The following is a 12390-nucleotide window of genomic DNA, read 5'->3' on the forward strand; positions in this document are numbered from 1 at the left end:
GGGTTAGCGCTGTAACCAGTCAGGGCACGTTAGTCCGGAGGGGGGCTACCTCCTTAGGATATCGCGAGTGAGGGGCCCCGTTACCCCCTGTGTCATGTTCCCGAGTTTGTAATGAACGTGTTGCCTCTAGCGAACCGTCTCCCTCGCCTTGGAGCCACTACACAGTCAAGATTGATCAAACGCTACATTTGCACAAAAATCCCAAAGCCTACATTTGTAATTATTAAACGGAATGGACATAACCACAGTCGAAATGAAATGACCTACCCATAATGCTCTGTAAAAAATATTATTTCAATCAGCATGACACAAATCACCGCCAAAACGTTTCAACAGTTGTTGAGTAAAGCATTCACATTTATTGAAATACCGGACACAGTAAGCAATGATTTGTCAAATAAACACGATACTGTAATAGTGTAATCGACAGATTTAAAAACTTGCACGAATCATTTATAAACATTTAACATTTCGTACGAAATTTCACAGGGTGATTAATTTATAGATACCCCACTGAAATGATAGAAACTGGAAAACACTTTATTAGAAAGCCTCTGCACGTCTCCCGCCAAACTCGAGACCTTAATAAAACCTTTGAATATTCTCTATGTGAGATACGGAGCCATCGTTATCACCATATGCAATCGGCTGTTGTGAAAAAGTCCATCATTAGAAATCAGTGGGGTATCTGGAAATTGATAACTGCATATTGGCACATTCCCATTTAGGTCCCTCCTTCCAGCTGGTACTTCCTGTGATAATCTAAACACGAGCTCAGCACAAACAAAAACACCAATATTATTTTGTGACACCACATGAGATCATTGGCACCACACATCACTGTGGCTCCATCATCTAGATTCCAACGCTGCTGCGCAGTTGACACCCCGCCCAACACAGTCCACTCGACAACATCCCGCGTCTTGGCTTTCGGCCTCCTGCACTGGTCGCCGACCTCTGGGTGTACAACACATCAGGACATTTCTGCCTCAAAGGGTGAGAGAGGTATTCACAGAGTAGGAAGGGCCCACGGCGCAGACGCAAGACTGGATCCCCATGAAATGAAAAGTGGAGTTGCTTGTCGTTGCTTCAAGCCCCACGCTGGGGGCGACCTGACCCAGCATTTTCCCCCAATATATAAGAATAACTTTTACCCTTTCTGGCAATAAAACAGGTATTAAGGTGATAATTGGTTCTTTACCCTTCTATCTGGCAACAAAACTGACACCTTTTTACAAGGAGTCATGTTTGCATAGACCGCAATACCTGCAGTCATAATACAAACAAAAGAACATAACTCTGATAATGTGCACTGTCCTTGAAGTTGTTATGTTCTTTTGTTTGTATTATGACTGCAGGTATTGCGGTCTATGCAAACATGACTCCTTGTAAAAAGGTGTCAGTTTTGTTGCCAGATAGAAGGGTAAAGAACCAATTATCATATTTTTACTGGCAAATGAGGTTCCCATAAGGTATTAAGGTGTTAAAACACCAAACAGAAACCTTTTGCAAGGAATCATGTCACTGTTTGAGACTATGCTCTAAGGCAGGGGTGGGGAACGTCTGGCCCACGGGCCATATAAGGCCCGTGGGCCGTATAAGGCCCGCAAAATCATTTGGTGTGGCCCTGCCAAGGCAACCGCAGGCGGGACTCGGAATTCAATAAATCTAGGAGCAAACCTGGAAAAGCAGTTGCGAGTAGCAACATCATCAATACCAGCTAACATCACACGCCTCGCCAAAGAAAAGCAGTTCCAGCCATCACATTAGGGGTGAGTTAATTATATGTTTGACCAAATATAACAGGCTCATTTTTAAGTTGATAATTTTGTAAATATCCAAATGGCCCTTGGCAGAAAAAAGGTTCCCCACCCCTGCTCTAAAGAAAGCTGTCTATGGTGTGGACCAATCAATTTCAAAGACAATGCATATACTACCAGAGCATGTTTTTTGTTAGCATTTTCACAAATATGTGGTTAATGCAAGGCATGATTCCTTGCGAACAGTTTCTGTTTGGTGTTTTAACATCTTAACACCCTGTTTTATTGCCAGAAAGGGTAAAACCTATTATTTTGATACTGGCAGGGAAGGTCCCATGATGTCTATCTCCAAGTTCGCACGGGAGGGAGGGGGGGAAGCAGCATTGCCGATTAAATCGATCGATCTTCGTTTCTGAATCCCAGTGGTTACATCCCAGAAGCTCCGCGGGCAGCAAGGGACCCAAGGAAACCGTAGAGAGGCTGCGACAGATCGCCGCTCGCATGAGCGCGGGGTGCCAGGCGCCGATGGCGTGGCAGGTGGCTGCTTTTGAGTGGAGATTCAAGTAGCAGGTCGAGCTGGGAAGATGCTGTCGATTAATGGACGGGAAATGTAACTGGTTACTATTTTTCGCGGTCGATTAACTTCAATGTCAGCGCAGCCCCACAAATCCTGCCTTCTTAAAGTGGGGCCCCCGCTCCAAGAAGCTTCGCCTAGAGTGACGCGAAAAATGATGCCATCACCAATCGCGCTAATCGCTTCCCGTCCAGCCGGGACGCACACAGGAACAGAAGCGAGACCGTTTCCCAAACCCCCTCACAACTATTTTTGTGTTACTGATGAGTGCAGGAATCAAACTGGTAATTAGTAATCGATTATTTAAGTTCGGACGGACCAACTCTAGCAGCAGCAACTGCTCTGCTCAGTTTATCACAAACTGTGCGTGTCGTGGAGCCTGTCCTCACGCAATTTAAACACATCATGCGCCGCTCTGTCGTCGAGTAAAAACCATCCCTATTACAAAAGGAAGTGCGATGGACATCGGTGGTGTACACGGTGGAGGTCTGGTGTGTGACGAGTATACAATGGTAGCTTCAAAAGTTACCGTCGCCCCTTTTGAAAGTTGAACCGGTGAAATGTACTTCGGTGCAGCACCACAAAACACGTTTATAAAAATGTAAATGGAATTTATAATGGAAGTTTACATAATTATCATCAGTAGGAAAGGTTTTACAGGGGTGACAATTAAATACGCGGGGGGAAACTTTCACAGGACACATTACAGAATACGGCACGAATCTATTGTGTGGCTCACCATGACCCACACAGCCACCATCGTCACTGACAACAATTTGAATTGGGGTGCCATGGTGGCGAGATGTTAACTACCTCGCCTGGTATACAGGTCGTTGGGTACGATCCCGACCCTAACGCCTGTATATGTGGAGTTTGCATGTCTCTATCCTTGTGGCCGCGTGGATTTTTCCCTGGTTCATCCGGTTTTTCCATCCACATTTCAGAGTCAACATGCGTTTTGAGGACTTGGCTGCTATAAATGTCCACGTGATAAGCCACTTCGTTGAGCTATCATTTGTGGCCAGGTTGCTTCTGAAAAAACGCTGTATAGCTCAGTGGGCCTTACCTGGTAAAATAAAAAAGCTTCTAGTTAAAAAATTAATACGGCCAGGGGTGGCCAAATCTCTAGGGCAATTCAAGTGCAGCGCTCAATCAAATTTTCAATAAAAAAAACTTTCATTTGAACAGGAAATAAAAACCCAGGTAATGCAAGAGGAGCCAGCGACACTCGCCTCCGGAAACGGAGCCCGGCACGAGCACTCCCCGGGGGGTTCTACCGCAGATTTCTAAACTAAAAAGCCCCACGGCCAACCAGCGACAGCGAAACCGGGCCGCGTGACCACGTGGCCGTGTCACCCCAGTGACCACCCCAGGTGACCACCCCAGGTGATCACCCGAAGTGAACCACTCGGTGTCTTGCCACTTGTCGCCTTGTGGTACGAGGCTCGTAGGGTCAGTAAAGGTTGGCCACCTTGCTTCATTAACTAAATGCACGTGCATCTCAAGGCGCTTGATAAACGTGAAGAAAACCAGCCCGTGCCACTCTTCTCCAGCAACTAAACTCTACAGTCAACTTAAGTTCACTTGAGAGGTCTCCTTCTCCACTGCAGTCCCCTATAGTCAGGGACGCCTCCCCCCCACCACCCGACTGCCCTCTCCTGTTCAAATAAAGACACAAGTCCAGTCTCTTCGTCCCCCGACTGGGAAAAAACTAAAACATCTGTCGGTTATGGCTGTGGGGTGCCGCCAAGACGTTAAAAAATCCATCGGGTCTTAACACGAACATTTCAAAGTGGTGAGGCTATAGTTTAAAAACGACATCGACACGGACAAATTGCACGTAATGTTTTTGTTTTGCAGTAAAATTGATCATCCGCTTGGGGGCCTTTCACATGGTCCTTGTACGAAAAACGAACAGAGAAAAAACCCCAGGCCTCGCGCAACCGTGAGTTAAGAACCAACACTGCTACTAAGAGGTCTCAAAGACCTTGGGCAGCTTGTAAATCAAACTCAAAGTCAGGACTTCTTGAAGTTCGCTCTCCTAAGCCTCATCTATATTGCAGGGTTCCGCTGCAGCCAGCCATTCCCCGCGCTTGCCGAACAAGTCACGAAGGTAAGTTACGTGACAATTCGCACGCTCGGGCGATTCGGCTTGTCGCAGTTCGAGATCAGATTGTTGCCTTGTTTGTTGCCTCCAGTGTGCACCGTGCGTCTCATTCATTGCGCCTCATCTGTTCTGGTTGCATCCTTTACACTCTCTTGCATGTTCTCTGTTTGATCCCTTTTTGATAATAATGTTTACTTTTATACAGCGTTGTCGTTTTTGGTTCTTTCGGTAAAGTCACGTAGAAGGGAAATAATAAAATAATACAAATATAAAACAATAAAAATTCTCACGACGTTTCGACTGCAACACAAGCAATCGTCATCAGGTGTGACATCCACAATAACAATGGATTTCACACCTGATGCTGATTGCTTGTGTTGCAGTCGAAACGTCGTGAGAATTTTTATTGTTTTATATTTTTATTATTTTATTATTTCCCTTCTATGTGACTTTACCGAAAGAACCAAGAATATGAATCCCTCCAGTCACGAAAGCTTTAAATCAAAATTTAGCGTTGTCGTTGTTCATGCAAAATGCATCTCACAGTCAGGGCTGGCCCGAGACCAGCTGCTAGCAACTGGCGCCAGAGGCAGACTGCAATCGGCACCCCTCAGCCCCAAGGGCAGATCTAGGCTGAGGTTTTTGGTAAACTGGGAAACATTTTGCCCCTATTTTCCATATAATGTTTTTTTTAAGCGTATTTGTTTTTAAACAGAGGCATAATTATTCAGTTTGTCCGTCCGTACAACTATCCAACCCAATACATTCTCAGAAATGTTGAGAAATTAATTACGATTAATATTCCCTCTGTACGTGCATGGGGAATTGAAATATTGACATCTTCGTGATTTTTTATTTGCATTTTTTTCCCCTCGAAATTTGCGCCCCACTTAACTTGGCGCCTTATGCAACCGCCCTCGTTCGCCTACATGGACGGCTCAGGCCACTCCTGCTCACAATCGCTGAGGAACCACGGAAAAGCTGGAGGGCAGCAGCCAGGTGGTGAGCCGGCACAATTGCTCAAACTCTGAAGTCCCCTCAATGTTCAGATGTTTTCAGCGCATTAATGAGCGTTCACATTTGCGGGAAGAAAGCAGAGCGCCCAGAGAAAGCCTCCGCCACGCGAGGGGGTACTCCCCCCCCCCCCCGTCCCGTCCCATACATAAGGGACGGACGATGTTATTCCACATTTGCTCTACCGCCTTCCGGCGAGCCAGGGTATGGCACCTCTCCTCAACGGCCACGGGAAGGGGGTTCCACGATTCGTGTGATCCACCAACCCTCACTGCGTCCACGGAGCTCGATCACCGCCCCCCGCCCTCTCACCTGTACCGACTGCACTCCGCTTCGTCCGTCTCATTTGCACTGCACGCACTATCCATCTCATGTTTGTTGTTTTATTTGTACGTTCATCTTTTGTGCTGCCCAGTAATCGACATCGGATTGTTTTATTCACCTTTGACGGTTAAAAAGAAGAAAAAAAATCGCACGTAAAAATCAACACGTATTGAGAACAACCCATATGAACCTCATGGCGGTACCCCGGCTCTCGCATAATGTCCGTGATGCAGTCATTTTTAGTCTGTTGATGGTCGGCGATGCGGCAATCGACTCATCTCGACGAGCTGTGCACGATGCACTATGGTGTGTACGAGCGCTCAGGGTTTTAGCGCTATCGTCCTCGCTGCGTTTTGACATTGCGGAGTAGCACTGATTTCGGATTGCTTGGTACCCCAGTCGCGGAGTGAAGTACACCCCTGGAAAAAATAGTGTCCCAGAAATAAAATATTTCATTGCCTCGGCCATTTTGTATTATTTGGTACCCCGGGGTACCGCCATGAGGTTCATATCTCTCACACCTACACACAATTTGGGCGCGCATGGCCGGCGTGAGCATCGACGTGAACCACCCCGCTACGTACCTCGAGTGCTTTCGAGTGCAACGATAGCGATCCCTTTTGGGCGACCAGGTGTCTCCGGGCTCAGGGGCTCATAGCGCCCACTTTAGAGCAAACGAGTTCAGGCGGCAAACTGATTTTAAAGACCGGGTTCTCTAGTGCAGGAAGTAGGAGGTCCGTCTTAACCTGTGTCACCCAATTTCCTTTCACAGCCCTCTTGTCGATCCACTTTTGTATCAATGCCCCCTCCCCCCTCATGGTGTCGTTGGTCACGGGTGAAGTGTGCGTGACCATACTTCACCACGCGCTGGTCAATGCCGTGGCCGGTCGAAGTGCAATGCGCAGCAGACCCGCTACACGTCGCCGCTCAAAAAAATTACTGCAGAAAATAAATATCCTTATCCCCCTTTTCACGTAATTTGTACAAAACTAATTTTTTTTGACCAAAAAAATGAGAATGTAAAATACGACGACAAAAACGCTGTGCGGTAACCTTCACGATATGATAAAAAAATCATCTGGCAGTGTGACCCCAAGTGAAATGATATAAGTAATCTCTTTAAGAAGAATAGTAGCCATGAAAACAAACGGCCGAAACAGACGAGAGAGCGCATGCATGCAAGGCAGCCGTGTGTACGTTCCCTGCATCACACACACGTACGGGAAGGGCCACTGGGAATGAAAAGCCGGACCGTGAGCTTCTAGCGAGGGAAACAACTGCGTAGGATTTCACGTCTAGCGAGCCGAATCGCCCCCTCCACCCCGTAGGGACGCGGTTTGTCGGATCGTACCACGGCGTCATACCGAATGCGCGGCACGACCTGAAAACGCGCTGCGGAGCCGACGGAAAACACGAGGGAGGTAGAAATGACGACGAGCCGATTCGGCACGCTTCACCTTGCCGCCGGTGGCACCACCGTCGTCGCTCAGGCGAGGAACAACGCGAAGGCATACAGCGGCAGCAGGAGGTTGTCGATCTGCGCCGTGAAGGCCTCGAGGAGGGCCGCGAGCGTGACGCACACGAGCACCGACGCGTACTCCGACCCGAGCCGCACGGCGCCGTCCGCCACCGCCACCACGGCCAGCACCATCACCTGCGCGAACACCGACGCCGCCGTCCCCTCCACCGTCTTGTTCGTGCCGGGCCAGCGGCAGCATCCGAGGCCCGAGCCGAACACCGAAGCGACCGCGTCGCCCACGCCCAGCGCCAGCACGCCGGCGTACGGCGCCAGCGACGGGAGGCCGACGGCCGCGCCGGCCAGGGGGCAGCAGGCGGGCCACGAGAGCCACAGGGGCAGCGCCATGCCGAGCAGCAGGTAGATGTGGGTGAGGACGAGCGGGCCCGAGTCGCGCTCGTCCACCAGCGCCGGCAGCGACGCGCGCAGGATCCCGCCCAGCGGCCGCACGTCGAAGGCCCGAGCGTACTCGAGGCCCAGGCACGCCGCCGCCGCCGCCACGGACGCGAGGTGCAGCAGGGCACGGTCGCGCGCCAGGCCCGGCAGGAAGGCGGCCACGGCGAACGCGTGGAAGGCCTTGCGCGCCGCCGTGCGGGGCAGGGCGCCGCCCGCGGGCCACGCCGCGCCGCCCAGCGCCGCCGCGAGCGCCACGGCGCCCGCCAGCAGGAAGGCCCAGTAGGCGAGCGTGTAGCGGCGGTCGCGCGGCCGGCTCAGGAAGTCGGCGAGCCAGAGCAAGGGGTCGGAGTGGAACAGGTGCTGCAGCCAGGGCAGCAGGATGCCGAGCGCGAACACCAGGCACAGGCCGTAGAAGTAGACGGCGCGCGCCAGGTGGTTCGACGTCATGAAGCGGAAGAGGAGGCCGAAGATGGCGCCGGCGACCACGGCGCCGGCGCTCACCACGAGCAGCACGCTCGTCAGCTCATCCCGCTTGGCGCCGCCATCCGAGGCCACGGTCCACGTCGCCAGGCAGTGCGCCAGCGCGCCCAACCCCTCGGCGACCACCAGCGCCTCGCCCAGCGACAGGCTGCCGGGCAGCGCCACCAAGAGCAGGAGCAGGAAGGCGGCCGATGCCAGGAGGAGGCCGGCGATCACGGCGGCGCCGTCGGCGCCGGCGCCGCCGCGCAGCGCGTGGACCGCCAGGGCGGTGGTGGCGACGTAGACGGCGCAAGTCCGACGCGGGAGCGGCCGCGTGAGCAGCAGCCCCACCAGCGAGGCGAGCGACAGCAGCAGCGACGACGAGAGCGCCGCCGACACCGCCGCCGCCTTGGCGGCCGTGCCGGCACAGCGGTGGGCCAGCGCCGCGGCCACGAGCGGGACGGCCAGGCCGCCCGCCAGCAGGCCGCACGCGGAGGCCGAGCCGGGCCGGAAGGTGGCGCCGAGCGTCGGGGAGGCGCCGATGAGGCGGCCCCACTTGGGCTGCGTGTAGAAGGTCTGCACAGCGAGGAGCAGCAGCGAGGCCGTGAGCGGCCCCCACGAGGTCAGGTGCAGGCGGCAGACGCACGCCACCACCACCGCCGCCTCCAGAGCCGCCGCCACCGACGACGACGACATGGCTCGCGGCGGCGCGAGAGCGGGAGGGCTCAGGCGCGCTTCCGAACGGACGCCTGGACAAATCGGACTGCGGGGGTGAGCGCCGTGCGTGTGCGTGGATTAGAGTGGATACTTCGTGCTTAGTCTGTCCCGTCCCACTGATGCGCCAAGCGACCCAATTCCTCCACTTCTTACGGTCTGGGTGCCAGCCGATCCCTGATATAAATTCAAGATGAGTCACTGCTTGGAACCGAGCTACGTGAAGACGTCTGTGCTGTTTGTGTATAAACACTTGAACAATGTTTCTCGGCTATGTGTGCTGCCTGTATTGGGTGCACGTATTAGGTGAACAATGCATGTCAACTATGTCCACTGCGCTGGGTGCGTGAACTGCGTCAATAACGTATTTCAACAATGGATCCTGCCCGTGTATTGAATACACCGCGCGGTCAGTGCATCCGCGCTAGGTAGCTTGCGTGTGCACCGTGTGAACCGCATTAACAGGTGTATCTGTGCAACATAGCCTCCTTGTTGTACTCCGTGAGCTGCGCCAATCTGCCCCCGATTAACGGTGCTCTCTATCCCCGAGCTGCGTGTTCCGTGGGATGGCGAGAAGTGCAGGGGCTCGGAGCAGCGTGGCGGAACGGGGCTCTGGGTCAGCGATCCGGCCACCCTGCGTCGTCGAACACGCACATGGACCCCCCCCCCCCCGCTCGGGTTACGATCGCGCGTCGTCGCCGAGCGCGCGTCCTGCAAAATCTCGGCGGCGCAGCGACGGCACAGCGGCGGCGGCACAGTGGCACAGCGGCACGGCGGCACAGCAGCACGCACGGTGCTCTGAACGCGGCGAACCACGTTTTTTTATATCTGGCCACGGCTAACGTCGGCAGCGGCTGTGATATCTAAACCAGTCCTGGGTGGGACCCCTTCACCCATCCGCATTCTTAATTCAGCTAGGTGACCAACACAGCACGGAGGGGGATTTGTTCCAGCAGTGGATTGACAAAGCCTGCTATGTGTTAAAGTGTGTGTATATATATGTTTTTTTAAAGGGGTGATGCAGGTCATCAATTTTTTTCAGGGATAAAACTTTTTTTTTTATATAAAAGCGAAATTCAACTACGACTCCTCCTACCAATGTTTGACCCAGATGACAACATCGACTTGGCTGGCTCACCAGCCCCAAGGACCCAGCGTGACTTGATAACGCACGAGTCATTCTTACCCTTGCACCTAACGTGTGACGGTGGCGATGATAATGATGTTGTGTGGCAAAATAGCAAAATTGTACAGCCCAGTTGATATCCTGTCTGGGGATGGGGAGTGACGGGAGAATGAGTAACAGTGGAAGAGTGGAACAGTCGTTCCGAACACGTGGTTTTCATTACCCATGTCGTTATCGCTGTTAGTTACTGCTTACGTGTCTTTTTGACCAATGGGGTGACCCTTTCAATTCATGCGCTGTGTGCACATTGTTCCCATTAGTGTGAAATACCGACGGCATGTTTGTTCTTCAGTTTGTTAACAATCATCAATGCCAATTTAATGTTTTTGCACAGATGGGCCTCTGGGGGGAGGAGTGGTGGCACAGCGGTTAGCGCACTGCACTATGAACCTGGCCACCTGAGTTAGATTCCCAGGGAACATTACTGGCGGGCATCACATCAACCTTTCCTGCCTCCACCATCCCCTTCAATAACTCACTTTCATCCATCACTGGATTAACAAAGCACTGTAAACTGGCATTATTTAGTCATCGAAGGTAGCACGAATGAACATTACTACACTCAACTGTGCACAGCACGCACACACTGCTATACAAGCGGCGTGAATGTAACCGACTTGCTATACTGTACTCTGTACAGGCATCTCTGCTTTGCCCTGCACGCTCATGCCGGCCAAGTGGCGGTGGCGATGACCCCGACCCTGATGCCTGCTGCTGTATATTTGGAGTTTGCGGTGTCTCTCTCCCCGTGGTCGCGTGGATTTTCCTCCGGGTTCTCCGGTTTTTCCCTCCACATTTAGAATGAAAATCACGCGTTTAGAGCATTTGGCTGCTATACATTTCCACGAAATAGGCCACTCCGTTGAGCTATCATTTGTGATAACCAACAACAACCACCACCACCAACAACAAAACAACACCAACAACACCACCACCAATGAATCTCTGATGTGTGCACGGCGGTCAGGTCACCCCGGCACAGGCTCGAACATTCTCCCTTCGAGCTTCGGAGAGATCGAGATGGGGGGGGGGGTGATTCGGTCACGGGCCGTGCCTTGATTCCAGCGAATAAACAATAAAGGAATCAATTGAACTTCGCATGATGTATTCATTAGCTCGTTCAGGAACCACCCGGCGGCCTTGACACAAACCAAACCACCATCGTCATTGCCTCGCCGCGTCTTGTCTGCGCAGCCAACACCGACGGCACAACGGCGATCGATTTGGCAGTCTAATTAAGCTCGCATTAGACCAATTAAGGACGTCGTTTGGGTCGAGGGAGCATCGCCGTTCATCTTCGGGCCTACACGCGCTCACAAAACAATACCCCTCGACATTCGCCACTAAGTTGGCGGTGACGTTACCCGCGGCGCCCGTGCCAGGCCAGGTGCACTTTGAGGCCACGTGAAATGTCTTTGTAGGCTCGCTGACAGGCAGGAAGGTCTCGGGACAGACCCTGCAGGTGCCATGGGTCGGCTGACTGAGAAGACCGGTAGATGCACCTACACCAGCTGCAGCCCCCGTAACACAACACACATCAGCTCGCGTTGACACACACGCAGCGCACAGCGCAACGCATCAGACCCGCGGGCTTACGCGGAGCGTGCTGCTGGGAGATGGTGAGAGGCGAGCTTGTTGTTGTTGTAGAGGTTGTTGTTGTAGTGGTGGTGGTTGTGGTTGTTGTTGCTGCTGCTGGATGACAGACGCCAGTGATGCTGAGAGGTCAGAGAGTCACGGAGGGCCGGGGGTGGGGTGTGGGGTGGGCACGTGGCTACGGCGAGCGAGACGGACCCCCGCGGCGCCCCGACGGCCGCACGTGTTTCGCGTTTCGGTTTTCTTTTAAATCGCAGAAACCCAAACACTCTAAAATTCGTACGACGGAATTGAAAAACTTCGACACTCGCCGACAACGAGAGAGCGACAAGAATAAAATCAGCAACAACCCCTTCGCACGTCCGCAACGTGAAGTAGAAAATTATTTTCTTATGTTTTTTCGGTAAAGTCACGTAGGTAAAATTTTAAAATTAATAAAACGTCGTGATTTTTATTTTATTTTACTTTTATTAATTTTAATTTTTTACCTACGTGACTTTACCGGAAAAAACCTAAGAATATGAATCCTTGCAGTCACGAAAGCTTCAAATCTAGAAGAAAATTATTTATCGCACATCCCATGGAGGCGATCACGGCCGTCTGGGAGTGCAAACGCCGATGCGTGTTGGAGAGTAAACCCACAACATTTACACTTCCAGTAACGACGATTCGTCGGTAATTACAACCAGCATCGTCAGGCGGACAAAAATAAACCTCTTATGGATAATATCGGTAGCGAAAGCCTCG

The 12390-nt window shown here is 52.3% G+C and overlaps 1 protein-coding gene across 2 annotated transcripts; it reads right to left on the reverse strand.

Moving 5' to 3' along the window:
- Positions 1 to 4829: 4829 nt before the first annotated feature.
- DOLK (dolichol kinase) lies at positions 4830 to 11771 on the reverse strand. 2 transcript variants are annotated; one of them, XM_078878076.1, is made up of 2 exons: positions 11647 to 11771; positions 4830 to 8913 (listed from the first exon to the last, which is right to left on the reverse strand). In XM_078878076.1, the coding sequence occupies exon 2, from the start codon at positions 8844 to 8846 to the stop codon at positions 7266 to 7268; it is 1581 nt and encodes a 526-aa protein (XP_078734202.1). In that variant the 5' UTR covers positions 8847 to 8913; positions 11647 to 11771; the 3' UTR covers positions 4830 to 7265. The 2 variants fall into 2 exon arrangements, with proteins under 2 accessions (XP_078734202.1, XP_078734201.1); XM_078878075.1 differs by having other exon boundaries at positions 4830 to 9498.
- Positions 11772 to 12390: the final 619 nt, after the last annotated feature.

The sequence above is a fragment of the Lampetra fluviatilis genome, chromosome 49 (assembly GCF_964198595.1).
Source record: "Lampetra fluviatilis chromosome 49, kcLamFluv1.1, whole genome shotgun sequence".
In the NCBI taxonomy this organism is placed as follows: Eukaryota; Metazoa; Chordata; class Hyperoartia; order Petromyzontiformes; family Petromyzontidae; genus Lampetra; species Lampetra fluviatilis.

Excerpts from the sequence above, each read along its gene's own strand:
- DOLK (XM_078878076.1), bottom strand. The coding sequence starts at position 8,846 with ATGTCGTCGTCGTCGGTGGCGGCGGCTCTGGAGGCGGCGGTGGTGGTG.